This window comes from Hemitrygon akajei, chromosome 7, assembly GCF_048418815.1.
Source record: "Hemitrygon akajei chromosome 7, sHemAka1.3, whole genome shotgun sequence".
NCBI lineage: Eukaryota > Metazoa > Chordata > Chondrichthyes > Myliobatiformes > Dasyatidae > Hemitrygon > Hemitrygon akajei.
In genome coordinates, this window is record NC_133130.1 from 154,090,760 (window position 1) to 154,116,367 (window position 25,608).

Genomic DNA, 25,608 nt, shown 5'->3' on the forward strand with positions numbered 1-25,608 from the left:
CGGAAAAAAAGACTTCAAATTCGCTTTTGGGTAATGGTAAAAATAATTATAATGATTGAAGATCTTTAAATTTTTTCTGACATCAAAGACAGCCTCGGAGCTGTGACATGAAGAGGGCACGGGTAGGGAGGGGGTGAAAAACTGGGAGGGAGAAACATTTTGGGCAGGGTGTTTATAAACGCTGGGGTTGGGGCGGCGGGAGGTTCAGCTTTAAAAGGTGCTGCCAAGCCTCTTTCACCTGGAACTGAATCCCCCCTCCCCCGGGGGTGGTGTGTGTGTGTGTGTGTGTGTGTGTGTGTGTGTGTGTGTGTGTGTGTGTGTGTGTGTGTGTGTGTGTGTGTGTGTGTGTGTGTGTGTGTGTGTGTGTGTGTGTGTGTGTGTGTCCGCGCCACCTCCTGGACAACAGCTCCACATCGCCAAACAAGTGTACGAGAGGAGGCGGCGGCAATCCCGGGATCGCTCGCTCTTTTTTTTAAAATTATATATCCATATTAACCCTCCACGCTCACACACACACACACACACACAGACACATACACAGAGCAGCTCCTTGCGCCATCAGCAGCCGCGGCGGGCATGGCTCTCCGAGCCGCCTTGCAAGCGATCCTCGGCTGCCTGCTCGCGGCTTCGGCCGAGATCTCCAAGGAAGGAGGCTGCAAAGTAAAGACGGTGACCGTGTCCACCCTGCCCGTGCTCCGGGAGAACGACATCAGCTTCCACGGCGTGCTGGCGGCTGAATCCAAGCTTTACCTGTTCGTCCGCAACGACTTGCCCGGCGAGATCTTGGTGGCAGATGACCTAGAGAACACTGAGCTACCTTACTTCACCCTGGGTGAGTTCGCATGTGTGGAGGCTGAGGGAGGAGGGGATGACACCAAAGGAGGTGGTTTGAGGGGATTACCCTTTCAGCAGACGCCTTACAACTACTTTTCTTAAGCATGTCCAATAGATGTTTTGCTTAGATCAGGACTTGTTCACAATGCGTGAGGAAGAACATATTTTCTTTTTGTTAAGGGCAGGGAAACGATGCATTTATAGATAGCAGAGAGCAAGACTTTGCCGCTGTTGTGATGTGAATGAATTGAGAATGGAAGGTTGGTCTGAAATCTGCCGACGACTCAGTCACATTTGAAGGTGTTGATATGGCTTGCAAAAGTGTCATGCGAGCAAGAGAGAGAGAGAGCGGGACACACGGAGATCTCAGTGCGCTGTGCGCTTTCAATGTCTTTGCATTATTGCAGATGTTAAAATCTGGGATTTTTTTTTAATCCGTGGAAGAACAGTATTGACTCTGTCAACATTACTGCCTTTTAATCAGAGGCGGTTCGTTGTAAAGTGTCTCCACTGTGTTCGTAACCTGCTCTCGTAGCGAGAAATGTGATGACTTTGGTGGAACCTTTCAGAGCTTGAGATGGGTGCTCCCCGGGTGGGATGGAAGATGTTTCGCGGTCCTAATGCCCGCGTTATTTATGGCAACGGGAAAATAGAGTTTGAGCTCAGACGACACACTAAAATGGGACAGAAAAAATTAAGTGTAAATTATGACTGGCAGAGGAATAATTTCCAAAATCTTATCGTTCACGGTTCATTTACTTGGGTTAGAATTGCTTATGTCTAGAAGGGATTTAAATGATATTGGAGTTCTCTTTCAACGTAATGTGCAGTCTTTCGATTTTACTGTTTTCAATTTGAAAGGTAGGAAGTCATATACAGTACTGCAAACAGAACCGGTTCCTGCAGACCTCCCAAAGATGGAAAAGCAGTAACATTAGAAAGTGCAGGAGTGTTTGTTTCTGAAGGTTCTTAAAGTTTATTGCAAAGCGCTTTACATCTCAATAAAGAGGAATTACTTTGCAGGTCTTACACTATTGCAGTCATGGAATCACACAGCATGGAAACAGGCTCTTCAGCCCATTGAACCATCCAATACTCATTAGTTACTAATCCCACATTAATCCCATTTTTTAATTCTCTTCACATTCCCATCCATCACTCACCTATACATGAGGGGGGAATTTACAGTGGCCGATTAACCTGGGAAGAAGCTGTAGCACCATGAGGAAGCCCATATGCTCAATCTTCATGCAGTGGCTCTGGAGATCAGGATTGAAGTGAAACTATGAGGGTGCAGCTCCGACATCTGCACCACTATGCCGCCCATATTTGCATCATTAAGTATGATTTCATAAAATAAGAAATACTGTGGTTAAAGCTTCTTCAACAGGAGAGAAAATAGTGTGGGAAACCTTGTCTGAAAACTTCCATTGTGCACGCGGTGTGCTAAAACCATACCTGCCAAAACCATCAAAATGTGAAATTTCATACACGGAAGAGATCCTGCATTGTCATTCTGTAAATGTGCATGTGTACCATGTGTTTTCACGCAGCCCGGTTCAAGTTACTATAAAGCACAAGAGAAAATACAACTTGCAAGATATTTTGGAACTTATCTTGCAACTTTTATAACTTTAGGATTTTCCCAAGTGCTTTAGCCAATGAGGCAGATTGTACTTTGTCAGCAGAGGTCACCAATGTGACGTGGACCAACTTGATGGCCAAACGTGTGCGCAGCAAGGTTCCCTGTAAGATAAATGAACTACAAATAACCTACTATTTCGATTTGATGATCTTGATTTGAAGAAGCAACTTAAAGTGGGTTTTTTTTTGTGAGATGCTTGTATGGTTTGGTTCCAGTGATAGTGTATTTATTTAGAGATACAGACCAGGCTCTCCTGACCCAATGAGTTACACTGCCCAGCAACCCATTTGTTTAACCCCAGTCAATTCACGGGGCAATTTGCAATCACCAGACCAGTTTGCTTCTGAACTGTGGTCAAAACCAGAGCACCTGAAGGAAGCCCACATGGTCACGGCTAGAATACACAAATTTCTTATAGCCAGTGGTAGGAAATGAGCCCGGATCACTGGTGCTGTAAAGAGTTATGCTAACCACTATGCTACTGTATAGTTGCATCAAAGATAATTGGAATCTTATCGCCTTGGCTAACCAGTCTTGCAACCTGCTTGACAACAGTATCCTAAACACAAGTGATTCTGCACATGCTGGAAACCCCGAATAATGCTCACAAAATGCTGGAGGAACTCAGCAAGTCAGGTAGCATCTACAGAGTGGATTAAAGAGCTGACGTTTCGGGCTGAGACCCTTCATCAGTCCTTCCTGATCTGAGCTCCTCCAGCATTTTGTGTGCTTTACAACAGTATCTTCCTCCATTGTTATACAGTTGGGTATGACCATACTTGCCTTCATACAAAATAAGTTCTGATCAGAGAGTTGCCTGCTTAGTTTCCCCCTCACCATTGCCTCTGATGCCACTTCAGTCCCCGATGTATTGTTCCTTGCCAACATCATAAATTGTACAGCACTGTTTTTTTATATATATCTGCAGCTCCCTTTTCTACCTCACCACTACCTCTTTCACATTCAATTCCATACGAGTAGAAATTTCCACCTGTGAAGTTTACAGAATCCCAAATTATTTATCTTTGGATCCGTTACAAGCTTTGTTCAGTTGTCACCAATTCCATCCCAGTCCTTTCTATGATTGTAATACTGAACCAGACTGTTTGCAAACTTGGTGTCATATGTAACTGCAAGGTAATGTTGAATCATATATCTGTTCCATCACAAAGTCTGCTGATTTATACCTACTGCCTCAGCTTTCTGTTGTTGAAGACATCATGTTGAAAGCTCTTGTTCCTCTGGACCTGGCTATTCAAACACACTTTGCCATGCTTGTTTTAAGCTCTGTTGACAGTGCTATGAAAAGTCTATTAAAATTCTATTTCTTGGTTTTGAAACAGCCCGTTGACTCCTCTTCCTTTCTGATCTTCAAACTCCTCTAACTCTGTAGTTCCGTGAGGTACTGGTCAGTTTCCAATCCTGGCCACTTCAATTCTTTCACAAGCGGTCAACGTAGTTTTAGTAAAATGTCCTTCAAAGCTGCAGATCTTTCCTTAATTTCTCTTTTGTTTTGTTTAACCTGATTTTCCTCTTTAATAATTCTCATTAAAGTCTACCTAGTTCATCAAGCTAGTGGTCATTTGCTTCAGTATCTCCCAGTGTGACTTGGTGCTCATGGTGTTTGGTAGTATCTCGGGACATTGTTGCTGTGTTTTTTCTGAGGGCCCACCTGCACTCTCTGAATATTGTCAAGGGGCCTTTTATGCCTCTTTTGAGGGAACAAGTTGGTGTTGTTTTAATATTGCCTTTGAAAGATAGCTTTTCTGTCAATATGACACTTGCTTCATACTGCTGTACTCTGTCAGATTACATTCCTTGGTCCCTGGAGTGGAGTTGAAACCACAGCTTTGTGACTCAGAGGTGAAAGTGTAATGGCTAAGGAAAAACAAATAGCCTTCACAACAGATATTTCAGTATAGTCTCTTATGATCTCAAAACATGTTTTAGTCATTAATCGCATTTGGTTGTTTTTGTTGACAAGATAAAGCATGTTAGTCCATGATGCTTAAAATTTAATTGAATCTTTTTGTTGCTTTTGTAAGATTGAACAGCTCACTCTTCAAATGCATTATGCATCAAACAAAGCTCAAAACACAAATTTAATTGATTATGGTAAACAAGGTAAGAACCAGTTCCTCCAAACAACAAGAGAGTAATGACAGATCCTAGGCACGCAGCCTCACAGTGACAGAGCCCCCTTTCCCACCGTTGCCACCACATCTGGATTGCTTCACTTTATATGACTCGCAATTTGCATCGTGTTGGCAGCCAGTTTTTGCTTGCCACTGTAACAGGAGGCAAATGCCCTAAATCATTGTCTAAAAGTGCACTCAATTAGATCAGATATTTGCTGTTATTGTTACGTCTCCCATTTCTACATCTGTAAAATTTATTTCCCTGCATTTAGTGGAAGGGAACAAACATTGTGTAAACTACAGAAGAGAAAATGGGTGCAGATACTTTGCTTGTTGAATAGATACAGTACTATATCATAACTAGGGTTTTCTAAGACTTTTGCACAGTACTGTAGTAATTTTATGTATGGCACTATACTGTTGCTGCTGCAAAAAAAAATCATGACATATGTGAATGATGATAAACCTGATTTCGATATGGATCTTTACTGTGGACTGGGAGTGGGAAGGAGGCAGGGAGAAGGAATCATGGTTGGTAAAAGAGGAAGGAAGAGGGGAGGGAGCAGGAAGCACTAGTGACATTGTGTAATGATCAATAAACTAATTGTTTGGAATCAAATTACCTTGCCTGGTGTCTCAGGGCTGGAGTGTCTGCACTCGCGACCTTCCCTCCCAGTCCGTGGTGTTCTACTGTCATTCCCAACATCCTTTGCTCCCACCAGATTTACAAACCCACTCTCTGCTCCATGTTGACAAATCCAGTACCGTGTAAAAGTCTTAGGCACCCTAGCTATATATATGTGCCAAAGACTTTAGTAGAGTATTATATGCGTATTTAATATATCGTCAGATTCTTTATCTGGTTACATCATCAGTTGCAGGATGCTTGAAAGGGTTTTTCAGATTCTGGGAGGATAGGCTTGGTTTTGTAATCAACCTGAAACCAGTGATATGCCAACTGAACCTTCCTGATTAAATATTGCTGTAAATTACAAAAATCCATGCAGCTATGCTCTGAGAAGGATATGAGAAGAACATGAGCAAAAGTTACTTAGGATAAAATCATTTGAGAAAATAATTAAAACGTCTCTGGAATCCGTCTCTATAAATCGGGTTTTGCTTTTCAGAATTTCGACTTTTGCTGTTCAGAGGTTTATAATGTTCTTGTAAACAGTGTGAATACTGCACCATTTTCAGACACACAGTTTGGGGAATAAGTGTGGTTACTGAAATCATTATTGTATTATTAGCATTATATTTAATGCTTGTTATGAACACGGTATAAAAATATTTATTGGATCAATTTATGGAGGGGTGGCAAGGGAATGCAATATGTTCTATGATATTAAATTGTAAAATATTTCTATGGGCACAACAGTGATTATAAGATCATTTTAATCACATGTCTACATTTTATTTCAACAGTGAGGACTTGTGGTATGGTACCAGAGAATTGCATTTTCTCCTTTCTGATAAAATGGAATAGCATCAAACATTCCCCAGTGAAATACAGCATTGTATTGTATCCGGCCTGTAATTTTGCCTCAAAAGTTTGTCTTATTCCTATATAGGGCTGCCTTTCTCCACCCCAACAATTCTGATAGAAATAGGATATTATTATTAAATTATCACTGATCTATTATGCATAGACATACTTCATGGGTAATTTGTTTTATGTGGAAAGCTCACAACCATCGGTGGGAGGGTTTTTATTTCTCACCTCTGTGTTGCAAATCATCATTTGATTGCAGGTTTCCTTTGTGTGACTTGAGTGCAACTTGGCTCAAGCTCCAATGTACACGATGAAGCTGTGATTTCTCAACTTACAGTGGGCTGCATTTGCAACTCTCAATGCATTATGGAAACCATATCCCGATTTCTTACTTCCGGTGTAGTAGGAACCATTTTTTAAGAAATGCCCAGCTGATTAAGGTTCCCGTCTCACTGCTCATTCCTGCATTGTCTAATTTTATTTCATATTTATGGCATCTGTAACGTTTTGCTTTCAAATTACCTCCCGACCATCTTTTTAGTTAATATAAAAGAATATATTGGCTATAGCAGTCAGGGCTATTGCCGGACTGCAAGTTGTGAACAATGGACTGGAGAAATGTGAAAATTCAGTGTACATTTTCAGTTCACTCAATTATAAAATAAATATTATTCTGCTGTCTGACGGGCTAATGGACAGCGACACAGGTTACTGTTCTGGCCTTGACACTCGGACGCCATTGCTCTGGGTCTGACCTTCTTCTGGCCTCATCTAGAAAGGTGAAGATACACAACAAGAGAACACTGAAGAAAATAAGGGCAGGAGTAAGCCACATTATCTCTTATTTCTGCCCTCCCCCCCCCCCCCACCCCCGTTCATTATGATTTCAGCTGATCTATCCAAGCTTCAACTGAATGTATGGTCAGGGCTTTGGGAATAATGAGGAACTGAGGTATCCTGGTGTACAATTCCCTGGATCCCTGAAGGTGGCAGCACAGGTTGAAGTGATGGTGGGCATACTTGCCTTTATGAGCCGGAGGATAAAATATAAGAGCAGGGAGGCTGTTACAACTTTTTAAAGCATTGTATTGGTTAGGCTACAGCTGGAGTATCTGTTCAATTCTAGTCAGTCCACTATAAAAAGATGTGATAGTATTGGAGAGGTGCAGAAGATATTCAACAGGATGTTATCAGGGATGGAGTCTTTCATTTATAAGGAGAGACTTAGATAGACTTGGTCTGTGTTTCTTGGAGTGGAAAAGGCTGAAGGGAGATCTGACTGAGGTATACAGAATTATGATAGGATAGATAGTAGGAAACTTTTCCCATTGCAGAGAATTTTAAAACTGGAATACATAGATATAGGGCAAGGAGGAAGGCAGGTGTCATAAGGAAAACCTTTGTAATCCAGTCATGTGGGAGGGACAAATAAAGTACCACTCACTACAGTGCCAAAGACAACCCTCGACCAACAGTAAAGCCCATTCTGGATTTCACATTAGTTAAAGCACTCAAGATCTTTCAGAAATTTTATTGGCATCTCTGAAAATAAGAATTCTGAAATGATTATAAATGAAATAAACATATTTTAAAATTATTTGGACATTTGAAAATGAATAAATAGAGCCATGAAGTATTACAGTACAGAACCAGACACTTTGGCTCATTTCTATGCTGACTATAAACCATCCATTTATAATCTGCATTAGTCCCATTTTTGTAGTCTCCCCAGACTCCCATCAATTACCACAGATTGTACCATTTTCCTAAACAGCAGGGGCAATTTAGTCATCAATTAACCCACCAAATAATTGTTTTTGGAGTGTGGGAGGAATCGGGAGTACTAGGAGGAGACCCTGTGGTCACAGTGAGAACATAAAATTCCATACATCTGAGTCTCTGTGCTGTGAGGCATTGGTTCTCTCTGTGCCACTCTGCTGCTCAAATACTAACCAAATATACTTCAAACACAGTAAGTCTCAGTTACCTAATACTTAGATTTCCTTTGCAGCTATAAATTCCCATTTCAAATCAATAGACAAGCTACCTCTTCATGGCCCTTGCACCTGATTTGTCAACCTGCACTGCACTTTTTCTGTCACTATAATATTATATTTCTGCATTCTGTTATTTTCCATTTATGCTACCTCAATGTATTTATATATGGACGCATCTGTCTAGATGGCATGCCATCGGAAGTTTTCACTCTACCGTGGTACATATGACAATAATCAACCGATTACCAATGATGTGCCCTATGTCAGATCTAACCTGGCAGAAGATCTGTGAGAAGGTGTTAGTCCTGATGAAGGGTCTTGGCCCGAAACGTCGACAGTGCTTCTTCCTATAGATGCTGCCTGGCCTGCTGCATTCCACCAGCAATTTGTGTGTGCGTTCCATCTTAAATATTGGGCAGTTACCTAATCTTGTGCTCCACCACTGGACTCTGACTACACTTGCCTTTTTTTGTATTTGAGCTAACTTTGAGATCGGATCTTGTAGGTTTGCAAGCAGATAAATGCCAGCTTTTCACCAGGAAACACACAGCACGACTCAGCAAAATTCCAGGCTATTGTAATGTTCCAGGTGTGCTGCTGAATATGTCTTAAGTCAGCTAATCTCATAAAAACACAATAAGATATAGATTCTCTGGAGCTGGGATTAATGTCTTGGTGGAACTGGAGGCAAATTGTTCCCATTTCTAATTCCTTTTACATTGTTGCCTGATGAAATTGTATGACAGCATTGTATGACATACCCTGTCTCGACAAGTAAACAAGCCTGGTTTTGCACCTGAAGAGTGACTAGCTGGATGATAGTCAAGAAGTTTGCTGGCTTCTAAGAGAGGTCAGCAAACTGCTGAGCAATAAAATCCTGAGCAACACACACAAAATGCTGGAGGAACTCAGCAGGTCGGGCAGCATCTATGGAAAAGAGTAAACAGTCGACGTTTCGGGCCGAGACCTCTCTTTGGCCTTCTTGAAGAAGGGTCTCACCCCGAAACATTGACTGTTTCATAGATTGACTCCTTTTCGTAGATTGACTCCTTTTCATAGATGCTGCCTGACCTGTTGAGTTCCTCCAACATTTTGTGTGTGTTGCTTTGGATTTCCAGCATATGCAGACTTTCTTGTGTTTGTAATAAAATTCTGAACTGACTGTAGTGGATAACTAAGAATCAAAACTTTTTGTAAATCATTTCCCTGGGCTGCGGCGCGTAGGCTTCTGGAAGACTGTTATGCCAGTCTTTATTTTTTTCTCTCTCAAAGCTCATATGTGATCTTGCAATGACACTGATACTGATATATTACATGTTCAGCAACTCATCACACGCTGTCAGTTTGTGAATAGAGGTGTATAACATGACTCTATGACAGCATAGTCATTCAAAGCAGTATGCCGGTGCATAAAATTTTGTTGAATATCAATAGCTTTGTCAAGTTGTTGTCATTTATTTTGTTCAGGGAGGAAAGGCTTCCTAATTATCACAATAAAAGATTTTTTTTGTGGGCTTCGTAGAAATGATCCATTAAAACTGGTGTGACAAAACGTAGAAGAAACTCAACTTATCTGATCTTTGTTTTCTCTGGCAAATCTCCCTTCCTTCTCCTGACTTTTGACTTCTGAAGCTGTGCTATCTTTTTTACCGCTATATCATTAAACCTTTCCAAACAGGTTTCTGTTCTTACACTGAAATGGTCCTCGTCAAAATTTACAAGTGTTTCCCTTCTCATTTGTATAGCCACTTTGACATACGAATTTTCATTTTTGTATTCATACCCAAGTGTTTACCCTTCATATTATTGTGATCCTTCCCACCCTATTGTCCTTTGAGAATTCCATACTCACATCCCCTGTGAATTAAAAACATAATCACACAAACCCTTCAGCACATTAAAATCACGTTAACTACCAAACACCCTTTTATCTTCAACCTGCACTATTCTTATCCTATTCTTCTCACATTTCCTTGGACTTCCCCAGATTTTCTCCCTCACAGGGTTGAACACAGTGGTCCATTAACCTACAAAACTCCATGTCTGTGCTGCGTCTAAGGAAACAAGAGAATCAGATGGACACTCACGTGGTCATAGGCAGATATGAAAACTCCACACTGACAGCACCAAAGTCAGGATTGAACCCAGGTCATTGGGAAAGTGACACAGCCGTGCCGTTGTGCTGATCCAAGCTCAGACAATGTGCCATCTCTGTTTCTTCTTCCACGCCCTTCACCGTCCATAGCAACTGAGGGTATCAGCTTCATAACTACTGTACATCCTGAAATCTCTCAATCTTTGTACCCCTCTCCCTTCAAAACAGATGTGGAAAGTTGCTTTAGCCCTTTGGCTCCTTAGGTGCCGATATACCCAATGAGTTCTTCCAGCAGTCTATTTTTGTTTTAAGATTCCAGCAACTCCAGTTGCTTTTGTCTCCAAGAATGCCTTGTGTTGATTAGCTTTTGGATTGAATGGTCATTCTCAGAAAACTAGCCCTGGATCATCTTGATAGAGAAGTCAAGAGTATCTTCAGGAGCTGCTAACTATGATCTTCAAGGTAGTGTTATACTCTGCTGACACTCTGTATTCCTTTTGACTGAGAGATGACATCTTAGAGCTGCCTAAGAGGAGCTGGATGAGGGTGTTCCAGAGAGCTTTAGTGTTATGCAGAGTTTCTTGTAACATGATTTTTGTCTACTGTGATGTTTTTGGTCCAGCTTCAAGTGAATCAAAGTGGATAAGTCAATGGTCACTGCGATAGTCATGATCATATGTCATAATACAAGTGATGGTAACATCATCATGGTCAATTATTTGGACAGTGATAAACAGGTGAGATATTATTCCCATGTAATTTTGTGCTTAGTCATTTAGAAGGTAAGCAAATCAGCCCAGCCATTCAAAATGAAAATTAGAAATACAGAGACTCAACTTTCTAATGTGAAATATAAACTGTCCAGTAACCACATCCCTTTGAAGTAAGTGTGCTGCCTGATGTGATATCCAAATCATATTTGATTAGAGAATGCCAAGTTTCAACGAATACTTAGTTACTTACGCTTGGGACATAAGTGCCAAATGCAAAATCAGATACCTACATTGAAGAAGCTGCCATAATCATAGAACAGAGTAATAGTCCAGCTCTACTTAAGTTCTCTAACCTAATGAGCACACAATCTTTCTTCATTGAGAATCTTGTATCTTCATTTTTAAACGGAGAAAGCTCAAAGCAAAAGTTCTCAGCAAATCCTCTCCCCTGTACTGTCCCATACACAAGTCACTGAGCAAAGTGCAAAATGGACTTGGCTATCCAAATTTAATTGTATGCGACCATTCAGATGTTATTAGAGACATAGTTATACAACATTGTCATAATGTGAACAAAGTCACCGAGAAGATGCAGCTGGTAGATATGAAATACTCTTTTATCCAACAAACGTCAGACACTCTCAAAAGGAAGAGGCCTATTCGACCGAACATTACATGACATTTTATATGCTAAAGATCAAAGGACAATTCTATACTTACAAAGTATCTACAGTGCTTCCTTTGAATTACATATACATTTCACACCTCCTTCCTTGCGCTCACACTCCAGACACCCAAAATGAATATTAATCAGCATTGTCAGGTTTTTCAGTTAACTGCTTTTCACAGCTCTAGGATCCTATTGTTCAGACCTTCATTTTAAATTTAATATACAGGCCATGTTAAGGTTTAAGGATCAGTCGCTGAAGTTAGTATGTCACAATACACCTTAAGCCCAGAATAAGCCCTAACAGAGTTGGATATGGAAGTTAAAAGTTCAATGTAAATTTATTATTAAACTTACATAAGTATCACCAGATACAATCCTGAGATTCATTTTCTTGAGGGCATTCACAGTAAATACAAGAAGTACAACACGATCACTGAAAGGCTGCTGCTAACAGGACAGACAAACAATATGCAAAAAAAATGCAAATACAAAAAGATAAAAAGGAAATAATAATGATAAATAAGCAATAAAGATCAAGCATATGAGATGAAGAGTCCTTGAAAGTGAGTCCATAGGATGCGGGAACAATTCAGTGATGGGGTGAGTGGAGTAGAGTGGAGTGAAGTTTATCCCCTCAGGTTCAAGAGCCTGATGGTTAGGGGGTGATAACTGTTCTTGAACATGGTGGTGTGGGTCCTGAGGCTCTGGTACCTTCTTCCTGATGGCAGCAGTGAGAAGAGAACATTGCCTGGATGGTGGGTGTCCTTGAGGATCGATGCTGCTTTCCTGTGACAGCACTGTGTAGATGTACTTAGTGGTGGGGCGGGCTTTACCTGTGATTGACTGGGGTGTACTCAATTCTTTTAGTGGGCTTTTCCATTCAATGCCATTGGTGTTTCCATCCCAGGCATGGTGAAACCAGTAATACACTCTCCACAAAAAATCTATGGAAGATTGTCAATGTTCTAGATGACATGCTGAATCTTCGCGTACTTCTAAGTAAGTAGAGGTGCTGCAGTGTTTTCTTTGTAATAGCACTTATGTGCTAGATCCAGGACAGATCCTCTGAAATGATAACACCAAGAAATTAAAAGTTGCTGACCCTCTCCACCTCTGATCCCTTGGTGAGAACTGGCTCATGGACTTCCAGATTCCTCTTCCTGAAGGCAATAATCAACTCCTTGGTCTTGCTGATACTGAGTGAGAAATTGTTGCTCTGGCACCTCTTAGCCAAATTTTATATCTCCCTCCTAAGTATATGCTCACCACTTTTGATTTAGCCAATGACAGTGGAGTATTCAGCAAATTTAGTTATGGGATTGGAACTGTGCTTAGCCTCACAGTCGTAAGTATAAAGAAAGCAGAGCAGGGTACTAAGTACACTGACTTGTGTTGCACCTGTACTGATGGAGATTGTGGAGGAGATGTTGTTGCTAATCCTAACCCACTGGGGTCTGCAGATGAGGAAACCTAGTATCCAGTGCACAAGGATGTATTGAAGCCATGGTCTTGAAGCTCAATTATTAGTATTGAGGGAATGATAGTATTGAATGCTGAGCTGTAGTCAATGAAAAGCAGTCTGATGTATGCATCTTCACAGTCCAGATATTCCAGGGTTGAGTGAAGAGCCTCTCATGGCATCTGTTGTTGACCTGTTGCGATGGCTGGCAAATTGGAGCAGATACAAGTCGCTTCTCAGGCAGGAGTTGATATGTTTCATCACCAATCTCTCAAAGCACTTCATCATAGTGGATACATGTGCTACTGGACAACAATCATTGATGCAGGTTACCATGTTCTTCTGAGGCAATGGAGTAATTGAAGCCTACTTGAAGCAGTTTGTTACCTCCGACTGTTAAAGAAAGAGGTTAAAGATATTGGTAAACACTCCAGCCAGTTGATCAGCACAGGCCTTTAGTATTCCTGCATGTACCCCGTCTGGGCCAATGCTTTCTATGGGTTCATCCTCATGAAGGATGCTGTCACGTTAGTCTCAGAGACTGAAGTCACAGGGTCATTGGGGGTTGTGGAAGTTTGTGAAGGAGTCTCCATGTTTTAACAGTCAAAGCAATCATAAACGGCATTGGTTTCATCTGGGAGTGAAGCCTTAATATCACCTATGTGACTTGGTTTCACTTTGTAGTAGGTGATCGCATTCAAGCCCTGCCACGCTGTTGAGCATTCTTCAGTGATTCAAGTTTGTTCTGGAATTGCCACTTCACACGTGAGATGGCTTTCCTGTGATTGTACATGAACCTCTTGTATTTTATTTGGTCGCCAGACCTGAATGCCACTGAGCTGGCCCTCAGCAGATTGCAGCCTCACGGTTCATCCAGGACTTCTGAGTGGGGAGGACTCTGAATTATATTGTGGGGCCACACTCATCACTGACTGTTTTTTTATAAAATCCATGAAAACCGTGGTGTATTGGTTCAGATCCTTTAATGAGTCCTTGAACATGGCCCAGTGCAATGGCTTGAAGCAATCCTTTAGCCACTGCGACCACCTCTTTGTTGTCCTTATCTTTGGAGACTTGCTCTTTAGCCTCTGCCTGTATGCAGGTAGGAGGAGAACAGCCAATTAATCAAATTTCCCAAAATGTGGTCTAGACATGGAATGGTAGGCATTTCTAATTGCAGTATAGCAGTGGTTGAGTGTGTTGGGACCCCTGGTGCTGCAGCTGATATGCTGATGATAAAAGGATAGAGAGATCTTCAAGAAAGCCTGACTGAATTTCCTGTAAATGACTTGAAAGGCATTGGGTAGGCTGTTTCGTTTTTGCTGACAGCAGCATCGGCAAAAGGGAAATAGTCCCTTTGGCACAACTGATCCATGCCAACATATTCCTTACGTTAACTAGTTCCATTTCCCTGTGTTTGACCCTTACCTGGCTAAATGCATTGTAACTTTTGCAATTCTACCACTTCCTCTGGCAGCTTATTCTACAAAACCACTCTGTTGAAAAAACCTCCCCTCAGGACCTGTTAAAATCTTTCCACTTTCACAACTGGGTTTTGGTTATTGTTGCTGCTTGAAAGGAGTTTCTACGTTCTGCCTCATGACTGTGTGGGTTTCCTCTAGGTGTTCTGGTTTCCTCCCACATTGCAAATAATGTACAGATTAGTGAAGGTTTGTAAGTTGAGCACATATTATGTTTGCGCCAGAAGCACAGCAAACTTGTGGGCTGCCCCCAACACATCCTTGGACTGTTTTGGTTGTTAATGCAAACAGTGCACTTCGCTGTATGTTTTGATGCTTTGATGTATATGTGACAAATAAAGCTACTCTTTAAATCTTTAAATCCTTGTCTTGAGTTTTTTGGTCACCTGATATTGTTGCTGTGGGCTTGGAAGTTTGCTTGGGGATAAAATTGTAACACAATCTGAGCTGGCCCTTTACCTTTCCCACCCACCTGGATTCACCTATCACCTTCTAGCTGATACTTCTTCCCCTCCCCACACCTTTTTATACTTATGTCTTCGCCCTTCGTTTCCAATCTGAAGATGGGTCTTGACCTGAAACGTCGACTGTTTATTAATTTCCGTAGATGCTGCCTGACCTGCTGAGTCCTTTCAGTATGTATTGCCCTGAGCCACATCTGACCACTATTGAGTGCCAGCAATTCTTTTCCTATCCAGCCCAAGTCAACACTGAGGCATTTGCGGACAAAGAATTGTTATTTTTCGCATACGCTTGCAAAGGATAATATCAACAACAGAGGACTCATGTAGCAATAGTGACCTGAACAAACCATGGATCGGAGCTGGCAGGGCATAGCCATATTGACAAAAATCTGATAAGTATATTCAGGAGCATAAAATAGACTGCTGGAGGAACTCAGCGGGTCAGGTAGCATCTGCAGAAGTAAAGGGATAATCAACATTTTGGGTCAAGATAGTGCATCAGGACATCAGTTAGGTGCTGTTCCAGAGAAGTATTTCTTATACTGGCCCTCCTCATTCTGACCAGAATTGCCTTAGGAAACACATCACGAGGACTGATGTCTCCAGGGATGCCACTTTCACTGCCATTAAATAGTTCTACTGCAAAAGAAGCAATTACAACCTGTAGTTCCAACTTATGGAGAAAAGAGAAGTCCCCTAATGACACAGGCACCTCCATCAGCATCTCAGGCTCCCTCTTCTATGTGAAACCAAAATATTGATTGTTTCTCTTTCCACAGATGCTGCCTGACCTGATGAGATTTTACAGTGGTTTCACACTTTGTCCCTCCTACCATGTCTCAGGCACCTTCATCCTTGTCTCACACTCCTCCACCAGTAGCTTGGGTCTCTCCACCATTGACTCAGGCCAGAGCTTGCAGTGCTTCTGCTATTGTCAGGAATCCTACCATCAATGACTCCACCTTGTATCCTCGTGGCTCTGACCCCACTTCTAGTTTCTTATGGTCTGCCAACAGTGTCTCAGGTTGAGCTGTCAGTAATTTAGACCACTCCACCAAAGACTCAGAAATGACCTCTGGCTCCTTACCAGTGTCCAAGGCTTCTTTACTGATCACAAGCCCCTCCACCGATGTCTCAAAACTCTTCAGCAGAGAACCAGGGGCTTTCACCACCATGTGCTAACATAGAACAGAGTTACAAAATGCTTCTCTATTTCATCTAGGTCTCTGACCCTGTTGCTCAAACAGGCATTCCTTTTTCTTTTGGCTTTTATAATGTCCATTAACTGTATTGAGTTACTAATCTTATCTAGACTGAGCAGTTTTAGAATGTCACTCAGTTACCATGTACTCACCGACTGGTAACCACACCATAAACAAGGACTGAATGATGTGAGAACTTTAGCACAGAGGCTCTTGAGGTAACAGGTATAAAACAGATAAGAAAGGAATTAAGAGTACCTGAGGAATTTTTGTTAATGCAGATTGCAGTTGGATTCTGAATACACTGCCTGCATATGTGGATGAAGAACTGTGGCCTTCAAGAAAGAAATGAATAAATATCTAATGGAGAAATAATTGGAAGAATATAGATATGGTTTTAGTAGGTGGTAATGGAGTGCAGCTCTGCTATGGAGCTGGCATGAATATGATCAGCCAAGTAGTCTTTTGTGCTCTGCCCATTCCATGATTATATGAATAAGTCTGCCCTCACTTGAAAATAGTCTGCTGTATACACACAGTAGATTGAAATGTGAAGTTATAGAATAAAAGCAGTTTGATTAAGAATGAGCAACACCTGTACGTTGACATGATAATCATAATCTGTGGATAATAAACTATTGACTTGAGTGAACTCTTATTTTGTTGTTCAGTTTATAGAGATAAGTATTACTAAGTTATGGAAATGAGTTTAATTTAGTTCACAATATTGTCTTTCATTATTTATAATCTGTAGGGCTATTTGGGGCAATCTAGTTTTCATTTGATAAAGAACCAGTAGTGGTTTTATTTCCTCATTCTCTACACCACACTCCACTCCAGTTGGTTGCATTTATGCACCTTTTAGTTAGACTGCCAACCGTCATTAAAAGTCAGAAGAAGAAGAAAATAAATACAAGAATTACACAGATATTGGTAATTGGATTATTATTGTTAAATGTACCGAGATACAGTGAAAGACCTTGTTATGTATCTCATTCCTTAAACCTAAGTACGTCAAAGTAGTACAAAGGGAAAAATAATAATGGAATGCCACAGTGCTACAGTTACAGAGAATGTACAGTTGAGGGGGACAATAAGGTGCAAGGGTAATAGTGATGTAGATTGTGAGGTCAAGAATTCAAGAAATAAAATGACATAAGCTGCCCAATTAAAGCTTGGACTATAACATTTACATCTTGTAGTGGCATGGGGAAATTCAATAATAAGGGAATAAATAGATACAGTTTTTCTGAACAAATTCCAGAATTTTAAAAATTAGTTGAAGTAAATTGTCCACAAGGTCTCTTCCAACTGATGACTTAACTACAGTGTACAGTAAATTTCAGTTTCACAAGTGGATGCATTTCAAAGTTTCAACAGTCCAAGAGAACTAAAAGAAATTTCCTGTATGTATTGTTGTCCAAATATATAACTTAAAAAAAACTAGCTAGGCTCTTCACAAATCCAGCTTGCAGATGCTTCACTCCTGACTACTTTGCTAGGACTTTCATTTCCGCTACATAATGATGCTCAAAATAAACAATGGGAAAAGTTGGGAGGAGGGGAAAGAAAGTCTTTCAACATTATTCAAATCTTCTTTCCATTGAAGTACATGAGAAATCTTCATCAGACATCATCAGCACTTTTCCCAGAGCATCAGTGTAAAATCAGTCAGTCTTCCACTAGAACACAACAAAATAGGAAGAAAAGGTCAACAGGCCCTTTGAGGCTGCCCCATCATTTAATATGATCATGGTTGATCTGTGCTGGCCTCACCTCCTCTTCTGTGACAGTTCCCCATACCTCTCTATTCCTTAATCTTTCAAATATTTATCTACTACTTCTAATAATCGAGCTTCCAGCCCCACCCTGTATATTTCATCCTCTAACTTAACATACACACAAACAAAATTTTCCACAAATCATTTTGCTTCTGAACATTTATCTCCATCTTTTATGCAAGAATTCTCATTGTCATCATTGCATATAAATCTCTGAAGTAGCCAAGTGCTTGGATATTGTATATATGATGAATCATTCCGAATACCCTCAACCAGAATTGGGACCTAAAGAGTTTTTTTTCTGAAAGCTTTCATCCTGAAAAAATAATCTCCTACTCTTAGGTATTGTACTTGTGAGTTCCATCATTTTGTATGGTTTAGAGTTTCAGCATTTGTAATATTTGCATTAAGGGTTTGGGAAGCGTAGGGCTCAATCACTACATGTCATTACTCATTCTAAAGTGCTTTTGAATGGCTAATTCAGAGAAAAGAAAAGCTGTTAGTGATCACAAAAGGCCTCAGTTAGATTTGGCTTGGCTTGCTGTCCTATCACATTAGAAGATTTGGCTTGGCCTCCTGTCCAATCACCTAATTTGTTTTCAGCCACAGACAATGATCTCCACTGCAGCAAAGTACTTGGAGAGATGTTTGTGCCCTTTGACCTGCTGCTTAAGAATAAAGAGGAAGGGAAAAAGAATGGCCTTAAAAGGAATAAGAGAAAGGAAGAGCAAATAATATTTTATTCAGAAAGAAGCTATTGTGAAAGGACCTACAAATCATGAAAAGCATTAAAAATAAGATGATTAAATACTTTATGATACATATCTCCTTGAATAATGTTGTCATGAAATTTCTTCTTCCAATTCTGTTACTAAACAATTGCTTTAATTGTTAATTGGGTTAATTAAGCAGCACTAAATTCCTAAACAATTAGGAAAGTACAACTCATGAGGATGGTGGGAATATTTCAATTCCAATCCACCTCATTTAACCATTTAATAGAATTTTTAAAAATAATATGGGCAGATGAAGTTGGCGTGGCGGATGTTGACTTGCCAAATGCACTTTACGTTTACTAGATGGAGAGTTAAGAATATGGTATTAAAATATAATTAAGTTCATGATGACCTGTGCTAAGGAACCTTAACTGACACGTCTCTGCAGGACTGCATATTAGCAAATGAAGAAGAAATATATTTGGTGATATTAATCCAGAAAACAAATACTGTTGGAATAGAGCTGGAAAGAATAGCCATTGTTTTGAATCGTTAATGTTAAGAAGGGCTGTAGCAACATCTATAGGCAGATGATCCTTGGTGGTCAAGATTTTATTGGACATAATTCTCAGAGATGGGTTATACAAGTGTCTTGAAAAGCATGGAATTAGAGATGGCATTGATTTGTAGAGGAACATCAAGTCTCATGAACTTAATAGAACTTTTTGAGGAGATGATGGTTGAAGGTAGGACATTGGATGTTATATGCATGAACTCTACGCGCTCTGAAAATGTTTCCTCATGATTAAGTTACTTGGGATCCAGGTAGATATGGTAGATTGGATGCAAAATTACTTTGGGCATAGGCCATAGGGGTGGAGGGGAGTTATTCTGACTGAAGGTCTGTGAACAGTCATGTTCAGCAGGGATCAGTGATGCAATCTTTTTCTTTGTGATATATGAAAAAAAATATGATTTGGATGAAAATATAGGTCTTGATTAGTTTTGCAGACAATGTAAAAATTGGGAGAGAATTGTATCATGAGGAAGGATGTCTTAAAGTGTAGAACAATATATAGATCAGTTCGAAATATAGGTAGAGGAATGACAGATGGAGTTCAATCCTGTGTGAGCTATTGTAATTTCAGAGGTCAAGTGTAAGAAGAAAATATACAGGAAATGACACAACCCTTGAGATGTTGTGCAGAGGGAGCTACGAATGCAAGTCTGGCTCTCTGAAAGTAGCAACACAAGTAGGTAGGCTGATAAAGAAGGCTATATAATTTGGGACACTGAATCCAAAAGCTGGCAAGTTGTGTTGTAGCTGCATAAAACTATAAACTATAATTAGGTCACATTTGCACCATTGCATGCAGTTCTGGTTGCTATATTACAGAAAGGATTTGGAGGCTTTTCTGAGGATGCAGAAGTTTACCTGTTCAAAGGTACAATTTAATGTCGGACTATTTGCCATAAGAAATTGTGGATAAACTTGTAATGTTTTCTCTGGAGCATTAGAGACTAAAGAGCAGAGTGATTAAAGTTTATAAAATTATGAGAGAGATGGAGAGGGTAGCTGTTAGTTTTATTCCCAGTGTGTAAATGTCAAATACACGATAGGGGTAGCTTTAAGGAGAGAGGGGAAATGAAGATGTGAGGTGAGTTTTTCATTTAAGTGTAGGAGGTACCTGGAATTTGCTGACGGGGAGGTAGTAGAAGCAGATATGACAGCAACATGTAAGAGGCATTTAGAACAAGTACAGGAACAGGCAGTGTTTGGAGAAATATTGACCAACTACAGGCAGATGGTTAAATTAGCATAGTGCTTTGACCATGCTGATACCTGAAGTGAAAGCACTGCATGTATTTTCAATCCACAGCAGCTGGACTGTGCACTGTGGTTTACATTTACCATGGTCTTCATTAATGCAGAAATTCAGAATCAGAATCAGGTTTATTATCACTGGCAAGTGACATGAAATTTGTTAACTTAGCAGCAGCAGTTCAGTGCAATACGTGATCTAGCAGAGAGAAAAAAATAAATGAAATAAAAATAGTAATAAGTAAACAAATAAATGAATTACATATATTGAATAGATTTTTTTTAAATGTGCAAAAACAGAAATACTGTATATTTTTTAAAAAGTGAGGTAGTGTTCAAAGATTCAATGTCCATTTAGGAATTGGATGGCAGAGGTGAAGAAGCTGTTCCTGAATCGCTGAGTGTGTGCCTTCAGGCTTCTGTACCTCCTACCTGATGGTAACCGTGAGAAAAGGGCATGCCCTGGGTGCTGGAGGTTATTAATAATGGATGCTGCCTTTCTGAGACACCACTCCCTGAAAATGTCCTGGGTACTTTGTAGGCTAGTACCCAAGATGGAGCTGACTAGACTTACAACCCTCTGCAGCTTCTTTTGGTTCTGTGCAGTAGCCCCTCCATACCGGACAGTGATGCAACCTGTGAGAATGCTCTCCATGGTACAACTATAGAAGTATTTGAGTGTATTTATAGACATGCCAAATCTCTTCAAACTCCTAATGAAGTATAGCCGCTGTCTTGCCTTCTTTATAACTACATCAATATGTTGGGACCAGGTTAGATCCTCAGAGATCTTGATACCTAGGAACCTGAAGCTGCTCACTCTTTCCACTTCTGATCCCTCTGAGGATTGGTATATGTTCCTTCATCTTACCTTTCCTGAAGTCCGCAGTCAGCTCTTTCATCTTACTGACGTTGAGTGCCAGGTTGTTGCTATGGCACCACTCTACTAGTTGGCATATCTCACTCCTGTACGCCCTTTTGTCACCACCTGAGATTCTACCAACAATGGTTGTATCGTCAGCAAATTTATAGATGGTACTTGAGCTATACCAAGCCACACAGTCATGTGCATATAGAGCAGAGCAGTGGGCAAGCACACACCCCTGAAGTGTGCCAGTGTTGATCGTCAGCGAGGAGGATATGTTATCACCAATCCGCACAAATTGTGCTCTTCCAGTCAGGAAGTCAAGGATCCAATTGCAGAGGGAGGTACAGAAGCCCAGGTTCTGCAACTTCTCAATCAGGATTGTGTGAATGATGGTATTAAATGCTGAGCTATTGTCGATGAACAGCATCCTGATATAGGTGTTTGGTCTAAAGCCATGTGGAGAGCCATTGAAATTGCATCTGCTATTGACCTATGACTCTGTTACATAAATAGAATCAATTTATGTAATAATAAACAAACCTTCCAGACATCTTATTGCCAGGAGAGTCTGGAGGGTCTGAGGGGGATCTCTGTCACTCCCTTGCATGAGGATTATTACTTCAGTGGGCACTATTCTTCTTTGGCTTGTCAGGTGAGTCAGTCCCACTTGGAGCTCTCTCCCTCACACCACCCACTCAATGCAATGTCCATTTGTTAGGCAACCAGTTGTTGCAAGAGGACAATTGTGGTTTGTCCTTTGTCCTTTCAAGAAGTGGTTGCAGAGATCACACCTGCAAGAGTAAATTTAGGGGGCAGTTGAGTACTTGTGAAACAGCAATGGAATATGCTGTACTGAAACTAAAATGACAAGGTATTTCACAGGAAACCTCATGCATAGTTCCGTGAAACTTGTAATCTTGGGCTTTATGGGATGCACACAAATAGCATCAGTGTAAGCCTCGATGCTCCAATGAAGTAATTTCTACACTCAATTTTTTTTCGGTTTGTACTGAGCTGAAGAAGCTATATAGTGACTGAATGTGAAGGGTAATCATAAGATAACTTGTTATAAATTGCTTCCACCTTGTAATAATTTGCAAAGAAGAGACATGAACAAAAATGATTAAAGTGAAAGTTAGTAAAAAGTGCACAGGTATAATTGGAACTCTGTTGAAATGAAATTTGTAATTTGTTTTAAAGCATTAGTTAGCATGCTGTTTGAAAGAGGAATTAATGTAAATGAATTGAAGAGTATAAATTGCTTCATATGGGGGAGGTGCGGAGAAAATGCTGCCATATATTTCTGGACCAAATGACTAAAATTTTACGACCTCACTGTATATTCAAAATACATTCTTGAATGCAAGAGATATTTAATAGAATCATGAAATGGAATTTTCAGATAGTGTTTGATGTTGATATTGATATTTGATATAGAGTCTGCTGGTTTATGCCATCATTTCTCAATAATTCCAAATTGTTTTTTTTTCCCAATTTCCACAAGCCTATTTATACCATCAGTCACTTATTTCAGTCTCTGCTGTAGGAAGTCTTGGCTGATTATTAGTGCTCCTTAATTTTTGAACATGTCACACCTTTTTTCTTTGCCTTTTTGCCAACTCATCAGTGGCTACTTTATCAGCTACCTCCTAAAGTGGCCACTGAATGTATGTTTGTGTTTCTCCATTGCTCTAGCCCATCCACATCAAGTTTCGATGTATTGTGCTTTCAGAGGTGCTCTACTGCACACCGCTATTGTAACATGTGGTTATTTTAAGTTACTGTCAGCTTCCTATCAGCTTGAACCAGTCTGGCCACACTTCTCAGACCTGCATGTGTTGCTTTTCAGATCTCTGTCACACTTAAGGCATTATCACCCACTGAACTGTTGCTCTCTGGATTTTTCTTTTGTTTTTCGCGTGCTTCTCTGTAAACTTTAGAGACAGTTATGCATGAAAGTACCGGGAGTTTCTGAGATAATCAAACCACCCTGTCTGGCACAGACAATCATTCCACAGTCAAAGTCACTTTGTGCACATTTCTCCTCCATTCTGATATTTGGACTGAACAACTTCTTGGCCATGTCTGCTTTATTTCATTGAGTTGCTGCCACATGATTGGCTGATTATATATTTCCATTAACAAGCAGGTGCACTAGTGTATCTAAAAAGTGGCCACTGAGGGTAGTTTTTACTTCATACTGCCGTTAATGGGGAAACACCCGATAACAATGTCAAATCTGAAGATTACTTCATTTAGTCAAGGCCCATGTCTGTCATTCGTGATGATGTGAGCTAGACGGTCCTGGGGATATAACCAAACTTATTGGCATATTTCCATTATGCCAAGTTGTATTGAAACACACTGAAGGCCTTCCCTATTGATGTAAGGCAAGGGTTCCCAACTTGGGGTCCATGGTATTGATCCATTGCAGAAAAAAGGTTGGGAACCTCTGATGTAAGAGACGTAAGTTGAGCATTCATTAGTACTTTTTGAAGTTGGAGATCCTTTGAATTATTTTCATTAGTTTTTGCATTTATGGTCTTTCTCATTGCTTTATTTTGACTCTATCATGCATTATCTTCACTTCCTTTATTCCCTTTAAGCTTCCTTTGCAGTCTGAAGTTCAGCAACACTTTCTACCTGATTATCTTTCTTATAAGGTTAGTTTTACAAGTTTTTTTCTGGTACTTAATTCAATATGGATGAAGGCTCTTTGGCCTATGCTGGTTCCCAGCAGAGGAATCCAGTAGTGTAGTGGTTAGCACAATGCTTTATAGTACCAGTGATCCGGGTTCAATTCCCACCGCTGTCAGTAAGGAGGTTGTACTTTCTCTCCGTAACCACGTGGGTTTCCTCTAGGTGCTTTGGTTTCTTCCCATCCCATGGTCCAAAGGTGTACGGTTGCTAGGTTAATTGGTCATTGTAAATTGCCCCATGATTAGGCTAGGGTTAAATTAGGTGATTGCTGGGAGGTGCCACACTATATCTCAATAAATAAATAAATCAGATCAATTTCCTTTCTTTCTGTACTGGATCATTTTATTCTGAATGACATGTTCATCAGCTTCCCTTCAATTCATTTGTCATTTCTCTGCACTGGGGGAAAGCTCCAGTTGCAAATTAACTAATGTACACATCTTTGGAGTGTGGATGGAAAGCAAATGGGGAAATCCACAAAGTTACAAGGAGCACATGCAAACTCCATGAACAGCATTGAGGATCAGGATTGAACCCGGATCGCACGACCAATTAGGTGGTATGTTAAATGTTGCACATGATGCTGCCCTTGCTCTTCGCTGGGCCATGAATTGAATAGCCCCGCAATCTTCAGTCTGCCTTCAGTTGCTCTTACTCTTAACCTTGCATTTGGCCTGCACCCCATTTTCATTCCACTTTCTGGAGTCCCCTTCATAAATCACTCTGCCATCTCCTTGATATGCTTTCCTTCAAAGGTCATTTTGACCAGCCCTTTGCTTATCTCTCCTGGTAAACTCCAGTTGATCTTCATTGATCCTGTTATAGTTTCTATTTTATAGATTTGCTCTATGCCTACGGGAAAATGAAACTCAGTGTTGTATATGGTGTTATATACTGTATGTACTTTGATAATAAGTTTACTTTGACTGTCAATATGTTTTAGGCCCCTATGAAAGGACATTGGGTTGTAGTAAAGATGCTGTATAGATCAAACTGCTGATGCCACTGAGAATCATCTGTTGCTTACTCGCTATGCTTTCTGGATTGGTTGCAGAGTGTAACAATAAAATATGATCTGACCATTGTACTGACTTAATTCTTTAATGATCATGGTCATGTGGATTATAAACACGGTCTTCATATATGCTCTTTGCTCAATGAGAGCTAAAGTGGGATGGTACCAATGCTCAAGATGTTGATATTAACTCCCTTCAAAACAAAAATCTTCCTGAATTCAAATCAACTTCTTCAGGATGTGGTGTAAATACTAAAGTTAGATTTGTGCTCAGTCTGGTTAAGTATGTCAATACCTTGGGTAACTTTTAACAGTTGATCTTTTGAAAATCTGATATTGTCATCACTGTGCCTGTGACACAAATTTTGGGTCTAGTTTTATTGAGTTTCATCTAACCTGGCAGAATCAGTAAAATTGCTCTCTTGTAAAGTAAAGAGGGTTTGTAACATACATGGATCTGTTATATTTACACTTCAATAAATACTTCAAGGTAATGTTTGCAGTCTTGATCATAAT

General features: G+C 40.3%; 1 protein-coding gene across 4 annotated transcripts in view; it reads left to right on the top strand.

The window, feature by feature from the left end:
• Positions 1 to 362: 362 nt before the first annotated feature.
• LOC140731037 (astrotactin-2-like) overlaps positions 363 to 25,608 on the top strand; it is a 1,710,280-nt gene continuing 1,685,034 nt past the window's right edge. For 2 of the 4 annotated variants that reach the window (XM_073052229.1, XM_073052230.1), the window contains exon 1: positions 367 to 832. In XM_073052229.1, coding sequence (XP_072908330.1) covers positions 577 to 832 — 256 coding nt within the window. In that variant the 5' untranslated portion in view covers positions 367 to 576. Of the gene's footprint in view, positions 833 to 25,608 lie in introns of all 4 variants that reach the window. The other 2 variants (XM_073052234.1, XM_073052231.1) reach the window with 2 other exon arrangements.